The sequence below is a fragment of the Oncorhynchus keta genome, chromosome 8, assembly GCF_023373465.1.
Source record: "Oncorhynchus keta strain PuntledgeMale-10-30-2019 chromosome 8, Oket_V2, whole genome shotgun sequence".
NCBI classification, from domain to species: Eukaryota; Metazoa; Chordata; class Actinopteri; order Salmoniformes; family Salmonidae; genus Oncorhynchus; species Oncorhynchus keta.
The window spans coordinates 25,490,855-25,513,488 of NC_068428.1; the positions used below are offsets into that span (position 1 = coordinate 25,490,855).

The following is a 22,634-nucleotide window of genomic DNA, read 5'->3' on the forward strand; positions in this document are numbered from 1 at the left end:
AGTAGAAATAAAAATAATGGGGTGCAAAGGAGCAAAATAAATAAATAAATTAAATACAGTAGGGAAAGAGGTAGTTGTTTGGGCTAAATTATAGGTGGGCTATGTACAGGTGCAGTAATCTGTGAGCTGCTCTGACAGTTGGTGCTTAAAGCTAGTGAGGGAGATAAGTGTTTCCAGTTTCAGAGATTTTTGTAGTTCGTTCCAGTCATTGGCAGCAGAGAACTGGAAGGAGAGGCGGCCAAAGAAAGAATTGTTTTGGGGGTGACTATAGAGAGATATACCTGCTGGAGCGTGTGCTACAGGTGGGAGATGCTATGGTGACCAGCGAGCTGAGATAAGGGGGGACTTTACTTAGCAGGGTCTTGTAGATGACATGGAGCCAGTGGGTTTGGCGACGAGTATGAAGCGAGGGCCAGCCAACGAGAGCGTACAGGTCGCAGTGGTGGGTAGTATATGGGGCTTTGGTGACAAAACGGATTGCACTGTGATAGACTGCATCCAGTTTGTTGAGTAGGGTATTGGAGGCTATTTTGTAAATGACATCGCCAAAGTCGAGGATTGGTAGGATGGTCAGTTTTACAAGGGTATGTTTGGCAGCATGAGTGAAGGATGCTTTGTTGCGAAATAGGAAGCCAATTCTAGATTTAACTTTGGATTGGAGATGTGTGATATGGGTATGGAAGGAGAGTTTACAGTCTAACCAGACACCTAAATATTTGTAGTTGTCCACGTATTCTAAGTCAGAGTCGTCCAGAGTAGTGATGTTGGACAGGCGGGTAGGTGCAGGCAGCGATCGGTTGAAGAGCATGCATTTAGTTTTACTTGCATTTAAGAGCAATTGGAGGCCACGGAAGGAGAGTTGTATGGCATTGAAGCTTGCCTGGAGGGTTGTTAACACAGTGTCCAAAGAAGGGCCGGAAGTATACAGAATGGTGTCGTCTGCGTAGAGGTGGATCAGAGACTCACCAGCAGCACAACACAACACATTTGACTACAGGAAAGGTTACTACGGTGTCATTGCTATGTTTTATGTATATTTATGTATTATTATTACACAAAATTCCTAAATGTTTTTCTCTGTATTCCTCAGATCCCGTTTGGAGGTTTGACAGAGATGTGCAGGAAGCCACTCTCCCCAGGTCACGTGAGCACCGTCTCTGATTGGCTCGTGTCCATCGGCCTACCCATGTACGCCACACCGATGGCAGCTGCGGGATATGACACGTTGGGACGTGTGTCCTCTCTCACAGAGAGTGGTGTGTGGGAAGCGGGGGTGCGGGACGAGAGGCACGTCCGTAGACTTGTGAGCGAGGCCCGATTGGTCAGCACACACAGAGACGGACAGTCGTAACCGTGACAGTGGAGCCCATGCAGGTGTAACTGAGACAGTTGAACGGCTACGGCACAGTTGAGACTAAATGCAGAACTGAATAACTGTGAACGTGACCACAGCACAGCTTCCAGCACCTATTGAGACTTTTGACTGGACTACGGATGGCGGGTGGTTTGCAGTTGCAGCCCAGCTAATGCTTGAGACTTATGAGCAGCAACCTGTTCTTAGGCCCCCGTCTTTATCAATCTGTCTCTCTCTCTCTTTCTATTCCTCTCTTACAGATGTTTACGGTGAGATTGTTCCGACTGCCGAGAACAGTTATCAGATGCCTTTAAAACTGACTGTTCCCTTCTGAAACATCCCCCCCAGTCTTAAAATACTGAGAACTGCCTTTGAGGAAATTAGCACACTTTTCTTAGACTCTTTTTTTGACTCTCCTTTTAAAGACGAAATGATGTTTTTTTCTGTGTTTCAGAAGTGCTTGATTTGTATCTCTTGTGCAAAGAGAAAAGCACTAGAGAGTAGTGAGAGGATGTAGCTTGGCCAAAGCAATTTCTTTCAATGTGCAGATTTCACCTTTGTCGTTAATCCCATTGCTAAATGCTACAGTAGATTGGAGAACATGGTTTATTGCAGATAACACAACAACAAAAAATAACACAAAACATGAAATAGGCAAACATTGCTGTTATATTAAGATTTAAAACCCTTATTTTCTATCATGCTATAGTGTTTTTGTAATATACTGTACCATATATTTTAATTTCAAGGTGTTTTTACAGTATGTGTTCAATAAGTATTGTGTCTGCTTTGTGGAATGTCAAAGTCTGAATGTCAGTCATTGTAAGTATAAACAGTCGGACAGATCTCGACATGAGTTTATACAGTATTTCAGATTATATTTCAGATTTCTTGGTTGCATGTAATCCTCCAATATGTAGGTCCTTACAACACTATCTACACAGTACCGCTCTAATAATCTTCCATGGGAGATCAGCTTTTCTTTGCAGACAATATCGTCTCCATATATCTATCCAGGCGGATTTTAAGTTGCCTTACCATTATGTGAAAAAAACAATTAGATGAATACGTATTCATGTACTCAGCGTTATAAAAACAGCAGGCATTTCAACCCCCATCTTTGACTAAGGCTTGATTCCTCAAAGCCTCACCGGGCCAATATGTTTTGAATGTGCTTGTAATGACAGTGATTGTTAGTAGAAGACACACACACATGCACACACACACTAGCAGCCACATAGCTCTGTCGGTAGTGTCCTTGCTGTTCTTGTTAAGCACAGATGTTGATCCACATGAAGTCTAATTTAAACACAGTGTTCCATGTTCAACAGCCAGCCATAGACCAGCTCAGTACTGCAGACCACAGAAACAGACTGAGACATGATGTAGATGATCCACTCAGAAGGAAGGGCTAAGACGAGTGCTACAGCTGTTCCACAGAGAACCAGCTAACAGCTGGTTTATCATGTCCGTCTGAGCCTCTCTTGGAAGAACAAGAACAAGAAGGGGGGTGTCTTAGAGAGAGACACAGTCAGGGAGTACAGATGAGAATGGGAATGTACTGAATCTCCATTCACTGACCAGCAGACCAGACCTGTGAGTCCCTAGCAGTGGATTCCTAGTCCAAGACCGGTGTGAGTGGAACCACCTACGTAATGTCATTCTAGTTATGTGAAGTACTACATATTGCAAACAATATTCAAGTCTTATCCCTTGTCTCGGGTTTCAAAATACAAGTTTGCAGAGTGGTGTAACACAGGGGTGCTTTTGCAGTGGACACTCGATAGAAGTTGGATGCCTTTTCTCTTCAATCATAGTGGTGCTCCAGGTTAGCCTGGGAGACACTTGTAGGGGGAGTTTTTAAAGAAACAAAAATACCTACAATTTAAGATGTAAAAAATATTGTCACTGTAAAATGCACTTTAGAAAGTAACTAAAAAATGTTTAAGCAAAATTGGCAAAATGTTCTTTAAGTCTGTAAGCAGACATTTGTTTTCAGGTAATGTAAAGGGTTTGATTGAATGGGTTATACTGGTATTTAGTTATCTTAGTATAGTTCCCAATGCCAAGTCAATGTACAAATGTAATTAATAATAGTTCCTGAATTAACCCATTCCAATGACTTAACTTCCAATTTACTTTTGCAGTCTTACAGAAAACGTAATTACATATATGAAATGGTTAACAAGAGTTGCACATTCTGTATATGTAATTGGTATTTAAATAACTTATTTTGGGTCTTTTCATATCAACTGTAATTACTATACAAATAGCAATACCTTCCTGCAAATTGCATTAGCCAGTGTAAAGCTACAGTGTTTATTGTAAAATATAAGTGTACAAATGATTTAATTTGGTTTCAACTAGCTAATGATTGTCTAAAAAGATATTCTTGTGTATTGAAACAAAAAATGATGTCTAACGATTTGTCATTCTGAAATATAATAAAAACGCTATCGCCATCCTCTGTGTTTACACACACACACACACGACGCACAAACTCACCACTTCTGTCTGATGCGAGGTGTGGGCAGTGAGAGTTATTGGACTATTTGACTACTGTGGTTAACACCTAAAACCTGCACCACATGTTGTTCTGTGATTGCTGAATTTCTTATATTAATCTTCATTTTATGTGCGGATAATAAGTCTCAGTATACAATAACAGGCATTGCATTAACAGACTGGATTTGATTAAAACTCTCTGGATCCCAACACTGGATCAGTCTGCTGAATAAGAGCAGAGGCTGATTTCATTCCTCTGAGGTTTGGAGAGGGAAGAACAATCTGATTTACTTTTGACCCAAGGCTCCCTGGCATGGATGTCTGCTTGGCGCAATGAGTTCATGCCCTCTCCATAAGTATGTAGGGTGGGGGGCGGGGGTTGCAGTGTTTGTGTGTGTGTGTTTGGGGTGGGGTGGGAGTGCAATCAGTGTCTGCCTGGCATAAATCATGAATCCCCTATCCAGCAGGTTTTCCCATGTAGCTCCCAACCAGGGGTTTGAAATAGAATGCATTCTGTTGTGTGTAGTTGTGCCTGGCTTGGAACGACACTGTTCCTGTCCCAAGCAAACAGGTTCCAGAACACATTTAACTCCCCCGTTAACCATAGCCATGGGAAGCAGAGGTGCTGAGAGTGTTTAGGGGTGCTGAGGGTTTTTAGGGGTGCTGAGGGATAAAATAAAAGTATAAGAAATTATAAAAAGTTTCCACAAAATTTGTGAACTAGGCCTTTATTACTCCTGTATGAGCGGAGACCCCAACGCAAAACATTTTCTTGCGGCCAAGCCGTTTATATTGGCCTTTAAAATTAGGGCCAAATTCTAACTGCTCACCAAGGCCAGGCCAGCCCGGGTTGAATTTAAATGCCAATGAAAACAAGGTTTTAGTCTTTATAAACATAGAAATAGAACGAGATTCTAGATCTGTGTTTATACCCATGCTTTTTATGGCTTTGGTTAGACTGTTTCAAATAGAGACCATTGCTATGACTACAATACAGCTGCTATCACTAAAAGTGAGTTAGAGGACCAATATACAGTAAGTGTCTGTCTACGTCTCTTACCAGAATGCGAACGTTATTGTATAGGATACGGTCTCATTGTACTATCTCAATCTGGGTCCAGCTGTTCTATGATTGCCACCAGAAGATTGTTGTATCTGGTCACGTGGTCGGAGAAAGCTGTGGTCAGTTAGAGGGAGAGATTTACGACCGGTTGTTGTGGCTTTACATTCCTCCTGTCTCCTTACTGCAGGCCTGAGGGGTAGAGGGAGTAGAGAGACACTAGAAAGGGAATGTTTACACACTCACACCTACACTTGGAAGGGTGAAGGTTGGCAGTCCACTCACTAGTTGTTTTGACTAAGTGGGCTTGCATCCCCTTAGGTAATTCAAATGTAGGCCTAATTAGCGCCTTGTTCCTTACTTACCATAGCAAATGACCATCCTGACTCTGAGCATGGCTGAGGCAGTCCTTTCAATCACCATCTGCATGGAAAGAGAGCGAGGCTGTATTGTAGCCCACACACCATCCACTTTCCTCACTTACATGATGTAGCCTATACTTGTACCTATACCATAGGTATAGCATTCTTTCATAGGCTGCCTTACATACAACTTCATAATATACCAGTCTGTGTTGCCTGTTTGTGCCAACTACGTAGAATATACCTTAAAGCACACACAACAGACTTTTTTAACCCTCAAACCCAACCAGTGCCTTGACTTTGATTTTCTTATGCCACTTAGCACCAATTTGTGGTTATACTTTTTTCCTTTTGCATTTACAGTAATATTCCCCACCAAGAGCACCTTTGGTTGTTTTGGAATAGGCTACCTGCTAGCACTCTTTATACTTATTTTATGTAGAGTAGCCTATATGTCCTAACTCGTCTTAATGTGTATTAATGTCATATCCTAATTGCTAAGAACGAAACTCTGTCAAATGAAAAACTTGTCTTGACAGAATGACAGAAGGCCCACATGACCTATGTAGTATGTTGCTGTACACGCGGTGACGCTGTTTTGCACCTAGACTCATAGAAAATATCTGCAGAATTGTTTTCTTCCACATTCAGTAATCGGACACCGCCGCTGGCTCAAAACATCTAAACCGAAGTATGAACCCACAACTTCATTGGCAGAAATAGTCCGAGAGAACAGACGAGAGAGACCGAACGGAGACGAAAACCGAGTGCGCAAATAACTCGTGGCGGCGGCGGGTGCCTGCGTTTCCTAATAGGTGTCCGTTTCAAATAATATCAAAGCAAGAAGTTTCACTTTCCACAGGCGGATGGGTGACTATCGCTCTCGGCGGCGCTTTGTGAGGAGGAGATGATGAAGAATTTCAGCAACAGTCCCCTTCACAATAACCAGACTCCAAACCACATTAGAGATTGGAACAACAAAAAGTTCGGTTTTCTCTCGGCGGTTCTGTTACGTTTTTCCCTGCGAGGTTATGGTTTTTGCATGGCTAGTCTATTCATCTTCTGTTTTGGGTCTCTGTTTTACCAGTTGAACGGAGGACCCCCCAACATTCTACTGGACATCCGACAGTATCTCGGTAAGAACTTATTATTGAACGAATGTATCTTCTGGTGGTGGTGATCGCTTTTGAGTAGCCTAGAGTTTCGCAACATTACCAACGTGTACAATTAGTAGGCTACGCGGCTCTTTGAGGACGTGTAACGGCAAGTTTACTGTTGCATACTGTTACCACCCTCAATGCATGATCATTTTCTTGTACTGCCCGGTTCGGGGCCAATGGGTCCTCTTTGATTACTTTTTATTAATGACCCAGGGACAGAGCAAATTTAGAGATGTCAGATTTACATTTTTTTTTTATATATATTTTTATTTCCAATAGTAAATCCATGTGATGATGTTTCTTCATATAAAGCTGGAAACATTGTGCCATAGATATTGTCACATACTCACATTGATTGATTCCAATTGTTGAAGGAAGAGACAGTTTAATTTGTGTGAGCACACAAAGTAGGTTTATCTGGAGCCTAATGACAGTGCTTCTTTGGTTGAGCAGTTGAGGGATATATTATTGTAGTCTAACCCCGACAACTGTAAAGATGAATACTATGTTACCTTGGTGTTTCTCGAAACTGGCAGTTGCGCCCTGAGGACTGTCACATAGCGGCCCAGACGTGACACTTTGCTGAGTGACACATAACGCAAACAGGACGCAGCAGGTAAAAGTGAATTTATGCTTGATCGGAAAATGTGATCGGAAGCTTTGTATGGCGATTGTGACGGAATAGCGGAGCCTCCGGAGGCATGAAGGGGCCAAATCAAGCTTCATACCGCATCGCCGTGCATCTCTCAAATGTTGTAACAATGTGGAGGGCTCTGTATAGCTCCACATTGACAGGATCGGTTGACGGTACGTGATTGGTCACAGTAAATGCTGTACAGCCACTTCCAACCCAGACAGACCAGGCCTTTAGCTCTGTATTCAGATACCCATCAAAAGTCAATGATTCAGTCACTCCTTATTTGCTTCATCAGTATTCAACCATCAGTCAGTTCTTACCAACAAAATGTTAATAACTTAATGTGCCCCATGGTCAGTGTTTCTCAAGTGTTAGATACATGTTCTCATCTTCTCATGGTCACTTGAGGCCTGTTCGTTCTCTGTACAGCACCAGCCTCGGGTCCTGAGGTAATTTCATATCAGCAGATCACACACCTGGAACCGGCACACCAGTTGCCAGGAAGTGTGTGTGAATGTGGATTTGTTCTGTACTACACTTGTGTTCTGTTCTTACAGGGAGATTGTGTTCTTTAGAATGTGATAAACTGGTAAATCTGGAAAATAACTAGAGTCACTCATCACACATTCACTGATCCCCCATGAGTGAATGAGTGAGTGAAGGAAAAAGACACACACACACACACACACACACACACACACACACACACACACACACACACACACACACACACACACACACACACACACACACACACACACACACACACACACACACACACACAGTAAAATGAAGGAAGGACTGTAAATGTGGATGAGGACTGACTGGTTCAGGATTCCTGCTGCCATCATGGCACATCGGTCAGAATGCAATAAGGAATTTATGCCTTTGTAACTTTCAAACTCATTATTAGTCACGATTAATTCAGGATTATCCATAATCATGGTAGAATCCACATTAATATAGAAGTGTTCAGAAACAATTATATTTTTATTTACAATAAAAGGCACTCCAAAATGACTCAATAAATGACTTACCATTCATTTCTATTGGGCACAAAATCATTTGAAACAACCAAAACAAACAGCAAATGCATCCAACAAGTTTGTAGAGTTACAGGCTTGATGTAGTCATTGTGTGCTATAGGAATATGGGACCAGATACTTAACTCACAAGCTTGATGTAGTCATTGTGTGCTATAGGAATATGAGACCAGATACTTAACTCACAGGCTTGATGTAGTCATTGTGTGCTAGGAATATGAGACCAGATACTTAACTCACAGGCTTGATGTAGTCATTGTGTGCTAGGAATATGGGACCAGATACTTAACTCACAGGCTTGATGTAGTCATTGTGTGCTATGGGAATATGAGACCAGATACTTAACTCACAGGCTTGATGTAGTCATTGTGTGCTATAGGAATATGAGACCAGATACTTAACTCACAGGCTTGATGTAGTCATTGTGTGCTATGGGAATATGAGACCAGATACTTAACTCACAGGCTTGATGTAGTCATTGTGTGCTATAGGAATATGAGACCAGATACTTAACTCACAGGCTTGATGTAGTCATTGTGTGCTATAGGAATATGAGACCAGATACTTAACTCACAGGCTTGATGTAGTCATTGTGTGCTATAGGAATATGAGACCAGATACTTAACTCACAGGCTTGATGTAGTCATTGTGTGCTATAGGAATATGAGACCAGATACTTAACTCACAGGCTTGATGTAGTCATTGTGTGCTATAGGAATATGAGACCAGATACTTAACTCACAGGCTTGATGTAGTCATTGTGTGCTATAGGAATATGAGACCAGATACTTAACTCACAGGCTTGATGTAGTCATTGTGTGCTATAGGAATATGAGACCAGATACTTAACTCACAGGCTTGATGTAGTCATTGTGTGCTATAGGAATATGGGACCAGATACTTAACTCACAGGCTTGATGTAGTCATTGTGTGCTATGGGAATATGAGACCAGATACTTAACTCACAGGCTTGATGTAGTCATTGTGTGCTATAGGAATATGAGACCAGATACTTAACTCACAGGCTTGATGTAGTCATTGTGTGCTATGGGAATATGAGACCAGATACTTAACTCACAGGCTTGATGTAGTCATTGTGTGCTATAGGAATATGAGACCAGATACTTAACTCACAGGCTTGATGTAGTCATTGTGTGCTATAGGAATATGAGACCAGATACTTAACTCACAGGCTTGATGTAGTCATTGTGTGCTATAGGAATATGAGACCAGATACTTAACTCACAGGCTTGATGTAGTCATTGTGTGCTATAGGAATATGAGACCAGATACTTAACTCACAGGCTTGATGTAGTCATTGTGTGCTATAGGAATATGAGACCAGATACTTAACTCACAGGCTTGATGTAGTCATTGTGTGCTATAGGAATATGAGACCAGATACTTAACTCACAGGCTTGATGTAGTCATTGTGTGCTATAGGAATATGAGACCAGATACTTAACTCACAGGCTTGATGTAGTCATTGTGTGCTATAGGAATATGAGACCAGATACTTAACTCACAGGCTTGATGTAGTCATTGTGTGCTATAGGAATATGAGACCAGATACTTAACTCACAGGCTTGATGTAGTCATTGTGTGCTATAGGAATATGAGACCAGATACTTAACTCACAGGCTTGCTGTAGTCATTGTGTGCTAGGAATATGAGACCAGATACTTAACTCACAGGCTTGATGTAGTCATTGTGTGCTATGGGAATATGAGACCAGATACTTAACTCACAGGCTTGATGTAGTCATTGTGTGCTAGGAATATGAGACCAAATACTCAACACATATAAGTGAATTTGTCCTAATACTTTTGGTCCCCTAAAATAGTGCTGTAATTTCTAAACGGCTCACCCGATATAGATGAAAATACCCTCCAATTAAAACTCATAGTCATTGTATCATTATAAATCCAAAGTTCTGGACTTCAGAGCCAAAACAACAAAAAGTGCCACTGTTCCAAAACGTTTGGAGTTCACTGAAAGCAGTCCTACCTAGAGGCCTGTCAGACACTGGGGCTACTATAAGGGGCTTCCAGGAGTGGGGGAAGCATTATGTAACGGTGACATAACTACACCATATCATCACTACTGCATTGGGGGAAGAGTTACCACTTACTAGGGAATCTGTATCAATCCGTTCCAAATACTGCATATTAAACTCTAGGACCCCTGACGTTGTCTTCTTCCCTCATACCTGCAGGTGGTGGAGATATATACATGAGGGGGGAAAGAAAAGGAGCGTAGAGAGGGAAGAACAGAGGGAGGGACAGAGGGAGGTAGCATGGTGAGATGGATGAAGAGAGCATGGGAACTAGTAGATTGTTTATGGAGCACTTTTGGATGGAACTAAGAGGTTCTTCTAGTGTTCTTTAAAGGCCCAATGCAGCCATTTATATCTCAATATCAAATAATTTCTGGGTAACAATTAACTACCTTACTGTGATTGTTTTTCAATTAAAATGGTAAAATGCTCTTTGCTATTAAGCTATTTCTAAAGCAAGAATTTAGCTAGGACTATCTGGGAGTGGTCTGAGTGGGGAAAACTGAAAACTAGCTGTTTTTGGCACTCTTTCTTATTGGTTTATGTGACACCAGGCAGACCAAAACTCCATCCCACCAAAACAGTCTGAAATATCAGGCTGATATTTTTCAAACAGCTCTTACACTAAAAGGGCAATATCATATTTGTCACAGTATTATTCCAACCTCATAGTGTGAAATACTGTATATATAAAACACAGTAAAATCATGTTTTTGACTGCACCAGGCCTTTAAGGTCACTCAACACAATGGATGGCAGAATCTCATAGTATCTGTTTGCTTTTCTTACTCTCTGTCCCTCTTCTTTCATCTCTTTTTCTCCCTCTCCTCCCTCACCTCTTCCCTCCCTCCCTCATCTTCCCGATCTGTCAGTGAGGGTGTGACAGATGTGATCAACAGAGCTAGGTGAGGTGAGGCACACTCCAAAGACACCGAGGGGAAATCCAAAACCTCCCAGGCTAGTATATATTGAACAAGTTGGAATAATGCGGTATTGTGTGGTTGTCCCTCAGTGTCCCAGAGTGATGGGCAGCCCAGGGCAGACCAGCTGGCTTTTATGTGAGACAGGCGATCAGGAGGATTTATTTACCTTCAGCCGCCAGTGTTACTTTTGGCTGAGGAGAGTGTGAGTGTGTTTTTCTCTTTGACTTATGCAGAGGTGTGTGTATTTGAGAGTGAGAGTGTCTGTATGTGTATGTGGGGATGTGTGTCTCACTCACTCACGCAGAGGTACTGTAGGAGGAACAGGCCCTGTTTTGTTTGGGCCGGTGGGGAGGTTGGTGTTTGAGGGTGTCACTCAACATATCACTGTGGTAACTTGAACTGCTCGGGCGGGTAGGCCCTCCGACTCAGATTTACTGTCCCTTTCCTCTCCGTTCCTTCTCATTAACACACACACACACACACACACACACACACGCACACGCACACGCACACACAAACACACACACACACACACTGAGCAGGGACCCAAAATCCCCCTTTAATTCAATTATTTCTGTGGGCCGTGCCAAGCATCCACCGTGTGTGTGTGTGTGTGTGTGTGTGTGTGTGTGTGTGTGTGTGTGTGTGTGTGTGTGTGTGTGTGTGTGTGTGTGTGTGTGTGTGTGTGTGTGTGTGTGTGTGTGTGTGTGTGTGTGTGTGCGTGTGTGTGCGTATGCATGTCGAGGGTCATTTGGAGCAGAAAATGAGTTGAGATTGAGATGTAATTTTTATGGATGATTGTTTGGGTAATTTGCTGAAGAACTGTACAGTTAACTCAGTGAAAGATAAATGCAGGCTCTAAAATAGTAGCATTAGAGTAATGGGAAGGCTACAGTGCTTCCACCCACCACTCATCTATCACACATGGAAACATCCTACCTGGCTCTTAGTTCAAATAGTACCTTTTTTTCTGAGTGTATAGTGAGACTATCTAGAATCTAAACAGTGCCACATAGGGTTCTACATGGAACCCAAAAGGGTTCTAATTGGAACCAAAAATAGTTCTATCTAGAACCAAAAAGCGTTCTATGGGGACAGCCAAAGAACCCTTTTAGAACCATTTTTTGTAAGAGTGTAGAGATGTTAATCTCAGCATCTGCTGATTGGACCAATTGTATTAATAGTCTTTGATATTCTCTGGCATTAGACCACCTGCCTGAGGAGCTGTGCCTGGAATTAAAACAGAGACATAGAGGATAGAGGAGGATTCTTTTCTTTCTGTCTTCCTCCTCTTTCTTTCCTCTGAATGACTGCTTTATAAACAGCCAAGATACATTGGGTTCCAGGAATGTCCAGACAGTTGAAGATTCCAGTCTTACGGTGATGTACTTTTAATGACCCGACCTACAGATCAGAAGATGTTTGTGTGTTTGTATGTGTGCATGCGTGTGACATGTGTAGTGTTTGTGTGTGCTTATGTACATGCGTGCACATGCCTGAGTGTTTTTCTGTGTGTGTGCATATATATATATACCCACAAATAGGTGTGTGTGTGTGTGTGTGTGTGTGTGTGTGTGTGTGTGTGTGTGTGTGTGTGTGTGTGTGTGTGTGTGTGTACCATAGCCCAGGGACCATATAGTTCAGCTACATATAGTCCAGCTATATAGTTTGCCTCCATTAATCATAAGAGCTGGGTGAGTTTACACTGTCAGAGTCTCACAAACCATCTCAATGAGCAGTGCTCTGCTCAAAAGCTCTCTGTCACCCCTATATACCCTCACAGACCCTGGGTCCAGACAAATAAGCAGTGTTGACCAGAACGTACAGAGGGGTCTCCTTCTCAACTGACCCAGGCCTCTCAGAGCCACCAGAAAAAGTCATCAAGGGCAGAGGAGCCCTCTCTCTCTCCCCCTCCCTCCCTCAGTCTGCCCATAACAGGACAGGAAGAGAGTGACATTTTTAGGTGATTTCATATGAAATCAAGAATCTATAGTTTGGCTGCCAACCAATTAGGATTAACACCTGCTAATATGACCAGCAATGTCACTCAACTGTGATGTGAACACCAGTAACAACAGAGAGAAGGGAGAGAAAAGAGACACACCAACACACCAACACGTCTAACGGAACACGGGTGATTAAAAGCATCACACTAGAGTGGACCCCACTGACACATACACACGTCACACACATACACACGTCACACACACACACGTACACACACACACACACACACCCACACACACACAGACACACATACACACGTCACACTGACGTAACACAGTTTGACTTTCTTACACAGTGTGTGTCTTGTCGGCTACCCGCAACTTATTCTGACAACACCAGGTCTTTATAATAAACATATAGGCAAGACAAACAAACACACGTGTAACACTAAGGAAGTAGCCGATTTCCGCCACTTGGATTAAAGAGGTGAGGGAGAGTCTAGGTGGAGGAAGGGCACTATACCTAGAACACTACATTCACGTCTTTACAGTTCCATACTTACTTAAAAACCACCGTCACCGTTCGCGTCTTCCCACGGTACGCCAACCTAGGCATGGCAAAGGGGTGACACACTGAATGAACAAACGCTGCCTGCCTGATATACTGTGTTGACTTCATTAACAACTAGGCACACCTGGGACTGTCAGACCAACAAGAGGGCGTTCACAATACATTCAACGGTTCTACCCCATTACATCTGCACTAATAGACATTGGCGCAATCGTTCCATATGCCCACTTTCAGCACTGGGGGCACACACACACATGATCACTGTCAGAGACACACACACAAGTACACATTAGACAGACACAAGCAAGGAGCCTTGAGGAGCCAGCCGGTCACTTAAGTGTGATTTTTGGCACTGACTTGGCCCTCTGCTCCACTCACACACCAGCAGGCCCATTCCACACTTCCTGTCTAAGGATATTAAAAACAACGGTCAGATTTGACTCATTCATATGTTATTCCCACAGACTGACAGATTTAGTGTTGGAGCCTCTTTAACCAGGGGAAGGGGTGCCATCCCATCGGAACAGTACCCAGGTGTCACACAGGTGTGAGGTTTCCATAGAAACGGAATGGCATAGAGGTCATTGGTTGGTTGAGTTGTTACTCACAACCTGAGAATGCATAGTACCAGGTTTCCAGTTGTGGACCAGTCTGGATTCTGTGTAAGGGTTGCCAGATAATGAGATTGTTAAAAATAAAAAAAACTTTTCAAGAGGTCCAACCCAGTACCAGGAGACAGTGCCTTTTCACATCGGCTTGTTCTGTACATGTATATACATGATACACAGCTGTCGTTTAAGATTTACGTCTGAATTGGATGTCAATGGGGTGGTGGATGGGTGTAATCCCATGTCTCTGGATCAGAATGTTGTGTGTTCAATATTTGTTTATTTTAACTTTATCCCAAACCTTTACCGTTAACTTAACCATTTGGAATGAGTGCCTAAAGTTAACCCTTAACTTCTACATTTGTTGTTTGGAGAAATGGAATGCTACAGAACAGCATGAGCAATAGAAACACTTCAAAAAATGACTTTGGAGCAACTTCAAAATTGGACTTTTGGAGAACGTGGATGAACGTTTAATTCTGCAGTGAGACTGTGAGAGCTTGTTGGAAAGTAAGCCGTTATGGTCCGGTATTGCATCCCGGCAAAATAAAATGAGTGGTATACGTTCCAGTTTGCGCTGTGGTTTCGTGGAGAATACTTCCATTTTGCCAAGGCCGAGATGGGTGACCGAGACGCATGCAGACAACAGTTGAGGCATCAATTCAGGCGACAAGTGGAGGCCTAATGACAATGACAGATTGCAGATTGCAGATTATAATACACGTTGTGCTGTTTTGTAACTGATGTCTCTTTCCAGTCATCAAATTGTGCTGTTTTGATGCTGTAATTCTTTTGGAAGTGGATGAACATGGAAGTGTAGTTTACAGGAAGTGGTGTCTTTAGGGAGGGATGGTTTGACAATCAGATGGAAACATCATATGACTGGTTGTGTTTATGCCACATTCAAAAGTAAAACATGTTAAAAGTTCTATGACTAATCTTTACTAGGCTATGAGGTCCACAGACATCATATGAAATGAAGAGGTTTAATATGTCATTCTATGATTACACCTAGACCATAAAACACTTTGGAGTCGGTGAGATTGGCTGGTGATTTATAAAGATAAAGTAGTGTAGGGATTTGGCTCCTGTTGTGTACAGTTACATATTGATTATGGCATTAGAGATTAGATTGACTTGAATCCAAGGTTGTGTGTCAATATTTTAAAGTGGCTTCCTGAACCTGTCTCTTTTCTTTCATACTTATCTATACCAACCTGGCAGGTGAAACCAAGCCAAGCGCTAGCTTCTTCTATATTGTTTTCACCTACTGTGTGCAGTCTATAGAGGAAGGAAAGGAGACAGGAATACAGTATTGAGAGACAACCCAAGTGTATGTGCATCATTTCACCCACTCTCCTCCTAGCTGACACACTTACATCATACAGCACCCTGCCCAAATAGAAGCTTGTTTTAACTACAGTCTGTGGTAACTTCTCCTGCTTGAGAAAACAACAGGCGTCCTTCCCTACTGTGTTGGGCTGTGCTCTGTTTGTTTACCTGTTTCTTCTAACCCACATGCTGCCTCGTTAACTGAGTTTAGGGGTCAATAAAGAGGGAATGTGTTTCATATGACCGGCATGCCTACCAGAGAGACAGCCAGGTGTCAGGGTGATGCTCCCTCACCAAGTCTGGTTTTTTTGTTGACTAATGGTTCAAATGGTTATACCTTGGATCATTTAGTTATCAGATTTTTTATTTTAGGACCCCTGTAGGTATGTAAAAAAATATATATAAAAAAATGATTCGATAAAATATTGAATTTGGCCTTCACTATTATAGCCCATAGAATCACATTGCATAACACATTCATAATGGCAAAACAGACAGTAAAAAATAAGAACTACCCCCTTTTTTTGTTGGCACAAAATTGCTTCCATACTTCCATTCATTTTTGAAATGGGTACCCTGTTGCCTTCAGGCGTAGAGTACAACGGAGAGGGTTCCTCTTGAGTGTCTCCCCTTTCCTTAGTTTGTAGCCCAAATGGTTCCGACGCTACAGACGTTTTCGTGAGAAGACCGGTCTCCAGATGTCTCCTTGTCTGACAAACAGAGCTTTAGTTCTGCCACTTTCCACCACAGATGCGGATGTTTTATGTTATTACGTTAATAAGATTGACAGCAAAGTGCACAAGAGAACTTAAAAAAGCAGGTTTTAACTCACCATTGAGCCTCTATTTATCTTGAAGGGAGACCATTTCTGAACAGCAAAGGTGGGAAGGGAGAGAGCGGGGGAGGGGAGAAACCGAGAGACTCTGAGAGAGCAAAACAGAGACGTCGAAAAAAAACAACAGAGCCCGATATCTTTCACAGTTTCTAAAGCTCTCCGTTACAATCATTAGCGATCACATAAACAAGGTCAGAATGTAATATATAATAATAATATAATAATATATGCCATTTAGCAGACGCTTTTATCCAAAGCAACTTACAGTCATGTGTGCATACATTCTACGTATGGGTGGTCCCGGGAATCGAACCCACTACCCTGGCGTTACAAGTGCCATGCTCTACCAACTGAGCTACAGAAGGACCACAATGTGAGTCACCTGGGAATAGGAATCACTTCCTGAAGTTTCCAGCAGCCTCCAAAATGGCACACTATTCCCTCTAATCCTGAAATAGTTTACAACCAGAGTCGTGTAGGAGTAATGTTAGCTACATAGGGCTCTGAATAAAAGATGGTGGAGGATGTAGGGAATAGGGTGCCAGATTTGCTCTACTATCCTGATGGTTCCTGAGTGGGGACAGACACACAGATCACTGTAGGCATGGAGATGGTCAAAATGACCACATAACAGCTACAATGCTACACTATCCAACAAAAACTCTGAAACAAAGTAAGGTACCAGAAGTATGGCCATAGTGACCATTGTGAAGGCTAAGTTCAATGCTACAGTACCTCACAACAACATTTAACAATAAGTGAACTTTACAAACAAACTTTGACAAACACAATGCTTTACAACTTTTTATAAACACGTATGAGCCCTTATAATGCCTTATTATGGTAAATACAGTATAATATGTGATGTGCCTAGGCAGCATTCATCCAACAGTCTCTGCAGCTGGTATTTAGCCAGGACATGCTTATGATACGTTTTACAATTATTTATGACTGTATCATAATGCATTATGTCTGTTGGCTTAAAGTAAAGTGTTACCTTTGCTAGCGATGTGGTGAGGACCAGGGTTTGATCTATAAGTGTGTGCAATATAGAATGACAGTGAAGAAACACAGCTAAATAACTCACACCACATCAATTTGTAATCCTGTAACAGACGCACACACACACACACATACACACACACACACACACACACACACACACACACACACACACACACAAAAGCACACAAACACACACACACACACACACACACAGACACAGACACACACACACACACACACACAACAACACACACACACACACACACACACACACACACACAACACACACACACACACACACACACACACACACACACACAGTATTAACAGGAGCTTGTCAACTCATTCTCAGACTGTATCTCCAGCGCCGCAGTTCCCGACTCCCCTACCAGAGGAGCTCCACTCTTCTCTTCCGGGAGACTCTGTCGTAGGTCAGACCTCAAAGTCTGTCTTGCCCTCCTCTCCCGTCTCCCCACTCGAAGGTGTATCTGGCTGGGCAGAGCAGCAGATCAGCCCCCGGAGCTGGATGAGCTGGCGTCTAAAGGAGCGTCTGAAGATGTAGTAGATAAAAGGGTTGTAGGCCGTGGAGCCCTTAGCGAACAGGCAGGGCAGCAGGGAGACCAGCGGGGCCAGACTGGCCTTCCCCTGGAACATATACCAAAAGCTGAGCACCACGTAGGGAGACCAAGCCACGATGAACCCTGAGCTGATCAACACTGCCATCTGGGGAGGAGAGGAGAGGGGGAGGAGAGGGGGAGGAGGAGAGGAGAGGAGGAGAGGGGAAGGTGAAGGGGAGGAGAGGGGGAAGAGGAGAGGGGGAGGGAAAGGAGAGGAGGAAGAGGGCAGAAGGATATGAGGAGAGGGGGAGGAGAGGAAAGGAGAAGGAGAGCAGGAGATGAGGAGGAGGAGAGGGGAAGGAGAGGAGAGGAGAGGGGAAGGAGAGGAGAGGGGGAGGAGAGGAGAGGGGAAGGAGAGGAGCATGAGAGGGGGAGGAGAGGGGAGGGGGGGAGAGGGAAAGGAGAGGAGGAGAAGAGAGGGGAAGGAGAGGAGAGGAGGAAGAGGGAAGAAGAATATGAGGAGAGGGGGAGGAGAGGAGAAGGAGAGCAGGAGATGAGGAGGAGGAGAGGGGAAGGAGAGGAGGAGTATAGACATTTGTCTGTCAAGAATATACGATTAGACAGGGACTAAAGCGTTTCTTAATGATTTAGGCAGGTTTAAGGGTTTGAGGAGTCTAAGCTGATCCTAGGTCTGTGCCTGAGAGCAACTTTAACGAGGAAGAAAAGTGAAGACAAAGAGAAGAGAACTAGAGTGACTTTGACAGGGATTCCATGGTTCACACTGATCATCTTCCACATTTTTCACCAGGTGCCTGAGCTCACTGATTTAGTCCTGTGTGCTATTGTGTTTGCCTTCTTCCCTTGTTCATAATCATCAAAGTGAAATGCTGTGTAGCATGTTGTGCTGTGCCTCAACCGCATGATTCGATAATTGGCATAATTTGCAGACCCAATTAAGGTTACTAATGATCTCTCTGGGGAGGGCATGGACCACTGCAATAACAATATAATACCATTGTAATATGTCTGTTATAACACACTGGGCCGTTTTCAGTGTTAGGAAGGGAAATGCTTCAGACTGTTTTTGCTGTCTAAGTTTTGATGAACAATGACAGACAGAACTCATGAAAGTATGTGTAGAATTGTGTGACTGAATTGGTGGCCTGGCTACAGCTTGTACTGTAGGCCTCATTTAAAAAGGCAACTGTTTTCAAATTTGACAGTGAATGAATACATAAACTCTGTTTTAGAGTGGTGCTCCTCAGCCACGGTACAGTATGTCGGCAAACTTTTCTTTGGGTTGATGAGAGTATTAGGTGTGGTATTTCTCTACTGCCAGATTCAGAACTCTCAACTCTTTCCAATTGTCAAAAACAGGCCTCCACAAAATACTCTGCTTCCTCCACACATGTAGAAGCAGGAAAATATTCAGAACAGTCAGAACTAACGCCATGAAAATATTTGTTTTTGAGGGTGTTTCATTCTAAAAACTACCCCACAGCACCCGCAAGAAATGCTCTGGGCCTCATTCCTTCTGGAATAAACAGAACACCAGTGCATAAAACAATCATAGCATGTTTTTATGAAGTAACAATTAGGTGGGTTACACTTGTCTGCAAAACCATTAAATATTGAGCCTGTTTTAGTGGTTTTTTTTCTTTCTCATTAAATTACTCTTTGTAGAGTCAGTGGTGAGGCCCAGATGGAGGTGTGGGTACTGGATAGAGTTTTGCCCCCAGACTGTGTGCTGTTGTCTGGGGTTGCCAGGGCACTGATGACGGCTGGTTGTGGTGGCTTTAATGGTAGTGGTGGTGGGTCAGAGAGTGGGTGGTGACGGGCCTGCGGTAACAGGGTGGGACCTGGCTGGCTGTGCCATCATCAGTCATAGCCTTAAGGAAACAGTCAGGGGTCTCCTGCTATGCTGAAAGGCCTTGACATTATAGAAGAGGCTGTTGACGTGATCTTCGAACATTCCATATGGAACTTTACCCCATGATTTTGACATATTGGAACATAACAAGTTATTTTGTTTTTAAATCAATCAAATTCTAATCTTAATTATCCCTGTGTAGTAACTAACTGAACCTATTTGTGATGTTTGGTTTGTTGACTCTGGCTGGCGTTTAAACGCCTCACATTCCTCTGCTTATAGCCATGAAACACCCACAACATGTTGAGTTGTTGTATCTCTCCTTAGGCTGCCACAGAGCCTAGGCCTGTCCTCAAACACATGGCCAGGTCGCAAGCATTCGTCATCGAATCCAAGTCACTGGTGCCCATGTGATTTCAACTTAAACATTGGTATTCTGGATTCTTCTCACTGGGTGGGGTAAATGGGGGGTGGGGGGTTCTGACTAGGCTATTTCTGATCAGTCTCCAGTCATCAGAAACATTATAATTGCTATTTAAATGTCTTGTTAATTGAGAGCATCACCGCTGTACCTTGTTCTATGGGCTCTGCCTATCTTTATGCCCTGGCACAATAACCACAAACCCATCTGCTACACTCATTTATTTCCCATGAAAAAAAATATAGAGGTCTAAAATAGAACCTTAAATTTGCAGTAGGGCAGATAGAATATAACTTTAAATTTGCAGTAGGGCAGATAGAATAGAACCTTAAATTTGCAGTAGGGCAGATAGAATAGAACCTTAAATTTGCAGTAGGGCAGATAGAATAGAACTTTAAATTTGCAGTAGGGCAGATAGAATAGAACCTTAAATTTGCAGTAGGGCAGATAGAATAGAACCTTACATTTGCAGTAGGGCAGATAGAATAGAACTTTAAATTTGCAGTAGGGCAGATAGAATAGAACCTTAAATTTGCAGTAGGGCAGATAGAATAGAACTTTAAATTTGCAGTAGGGCAGATAGAATAGAACTTTAAATTTGCAGTAGGGCAGATAGAATATAACTTTAAATTTGCAGTAGGGCAGATAGAATAGAACTTTAAATTTGCAGTAGGGCAGATAGAATAGAACTTTAAATTTGCAGTAGGGCAGATAGAATAGAACCTTAAATTTGCAGTAGGGCAGATAGAATAGAACTTTAAATTTGCAGTAGGGCAGATAGAATAGCGATGCCCAGCCCATGTTGTTTAACCACTAGTTGCTAGTTTGGGAAAATATAACCCTCTGCACTTTTAAGTTTTATTTAGCCTACCCAATCCCCTCTCTGTGTAACGGCGTTCGTCTGTTGAAGGAGAGTCGGACCAAAATGCGGCGTGGTGGTTACTCATGTTCTTAAATGAAAAAACAATGATACATGAAATAACTGTATATATACAAAAACAACAAACGGAACGTGAAAACCTATACAGCCTGTCTGGTGAACACGGCTACCTAAATATGGTTCCCAATCAGAGACAACGAGAATCACCTGACTCTGATTGAGAACCGCCTCAGGCAGCCAAACCTATGCTACACCCCTACTCAGCCGCAATCCCAATGCCTACAAAACCCCAATACGAAACACAACATTTTAAACCCATGTCACACCCTGGCCTGACCAAATATATAACGAAAACACAAAATACTATGACCAAGGCGTGACACTCTGGTTCTCGCTGTGCGAGGAAAGCCAACCAATTCCTTTTGCAGTATTACATGGGCACCAGCTTGGAGACTTGTCCTGTCCAAATATTGGTATTCATTCATTTGTAAAGAAGGGGTCATGGCGGAGAGAAAAACTGCCAGGCTAATCCATTCCCTAGTTTTTTACATTTTTGATCCTTTCCCTCTGATATTTTATTTGTTCCTCCTTCTCCTTGTGCAGGTTACCATGACGGTCCCACTTGGCCGATAACATATTGCAGCCGAAATGTCATTCCATTTAGTTAATAACCTGCTTCAAATGGTAATCACTGACCATTCAAAAGCTTATTTCCAGTTGTTGTGTTTCATAGGCCTCCAAGTTATACAGGTAAATACTAGTAAAGGGCTTGTGAAACCCCTCAAGGTGAAAATATGTCGTAACGATGCGCTCAACAATCGGCATGAATTCTGTCTGGCTCTGCTTCATGACGTTAGCTATTGTATGTTTATATTTAGTACTTTAGCTACCTACCCTAGCCTGGCAATCATTTCCAAGTTGATGTAATGTCATCGCAACAAAGCAAATATTTATCAGTTTTAGTTATGAGCATAGAGACGCTTTAAACCATCCACAGTACCAGTCAAAAGTTTGGACACAACTACTCATTCAAGGGTTTTTCTTTATTTTTGCACATTTCTACATAGTAGAATAAAAGGGAAGGCATTACAACTATTAAATAACACATATGGAAAACAAATCAAAATAGATTTTAGATTTTAGATTCTTCAAAGTAGCCACCCTTTGCCTTGATGACAGCTTTGCACACTCTTGGCATTCTCTCAACCAGCTTCACCTGGAATGCTTTTTCAACAGTCTTGAAGGAGTTCTCACATACGCTTTTACTTCACTCTGCGGTCCAACTCATCCCAAACCATCTCAATTGTGTTGAAGTCGGGTAATTGTGGAGGCCAGGTCATCTAATGCGGTACTCCATCACTCTCCTTCTTGGTCAAATAGCCATTACAAAGCCTGGAAGTGTGTTGGGTCATTGTCCTGTTGAAAAACAAATGGTTGTCTCACTAAGTGCAAACCAGATGGGATGGCGTATCGCTGCAGAATGCTGTGGTACCCATGCGGTTTAAGTGT

At 42.7% G+C, this 22,634-nt stretch overlaps 2 protein-coding genes across 12 annotated transcripts in view; both read left to right on the forward strand.

Moving 5' to 3' along the window:
• LOC118387048 (SAM and SH3 domain-containing protein 1-like) overlaps positions 1–3,816 on the forward strand; it is a 342,773-nt gene extending 338,957 nt beyond the window's left edge. For all 8 annotated transcript variants that reach the window (XM_052523873.1, XM_052523874.1, XM_035775159.2 and 5 more), the window contains one exon: positions 1,091–3,816. In XM_052523873.1, coding sequence (XP_052379833.1) covers positions 1,091–1,351 — 261 coding nt within the window. In that variant the 3' untranslated portion in view covers positions 1,352–3,816. The remainder of the gene's footprint in view (positions 1–1,090) is intronic.
• Positions 3,817–5,940: 2,124 nt separating this feature from the next.
• LOC118371917 (uronyl 2-sulfotransferase-like) overlaps positions 5,941–22,634 on the forward strand; it is a 150,667-nt gene continuing 133,973 nt past the window's right edge. For all 4 annotated transcript variants that reach the window (XR_008140922.1, XR_008140921.1, XR_008140923.1 and 1 more), the window contains exon 1: positions 5,941–6,417. Coding sequence is in view for 1 of the 4 variants with exons in the window: in XM_052523878.1 (XP_052379838.1) it covers positions 6,189–6,417 (229 nt within the window). In the remaining 3 variants the exon portion in view is untranslated. The remainder of the gene's footprint in view (positions 6,418–22,634) is intronic.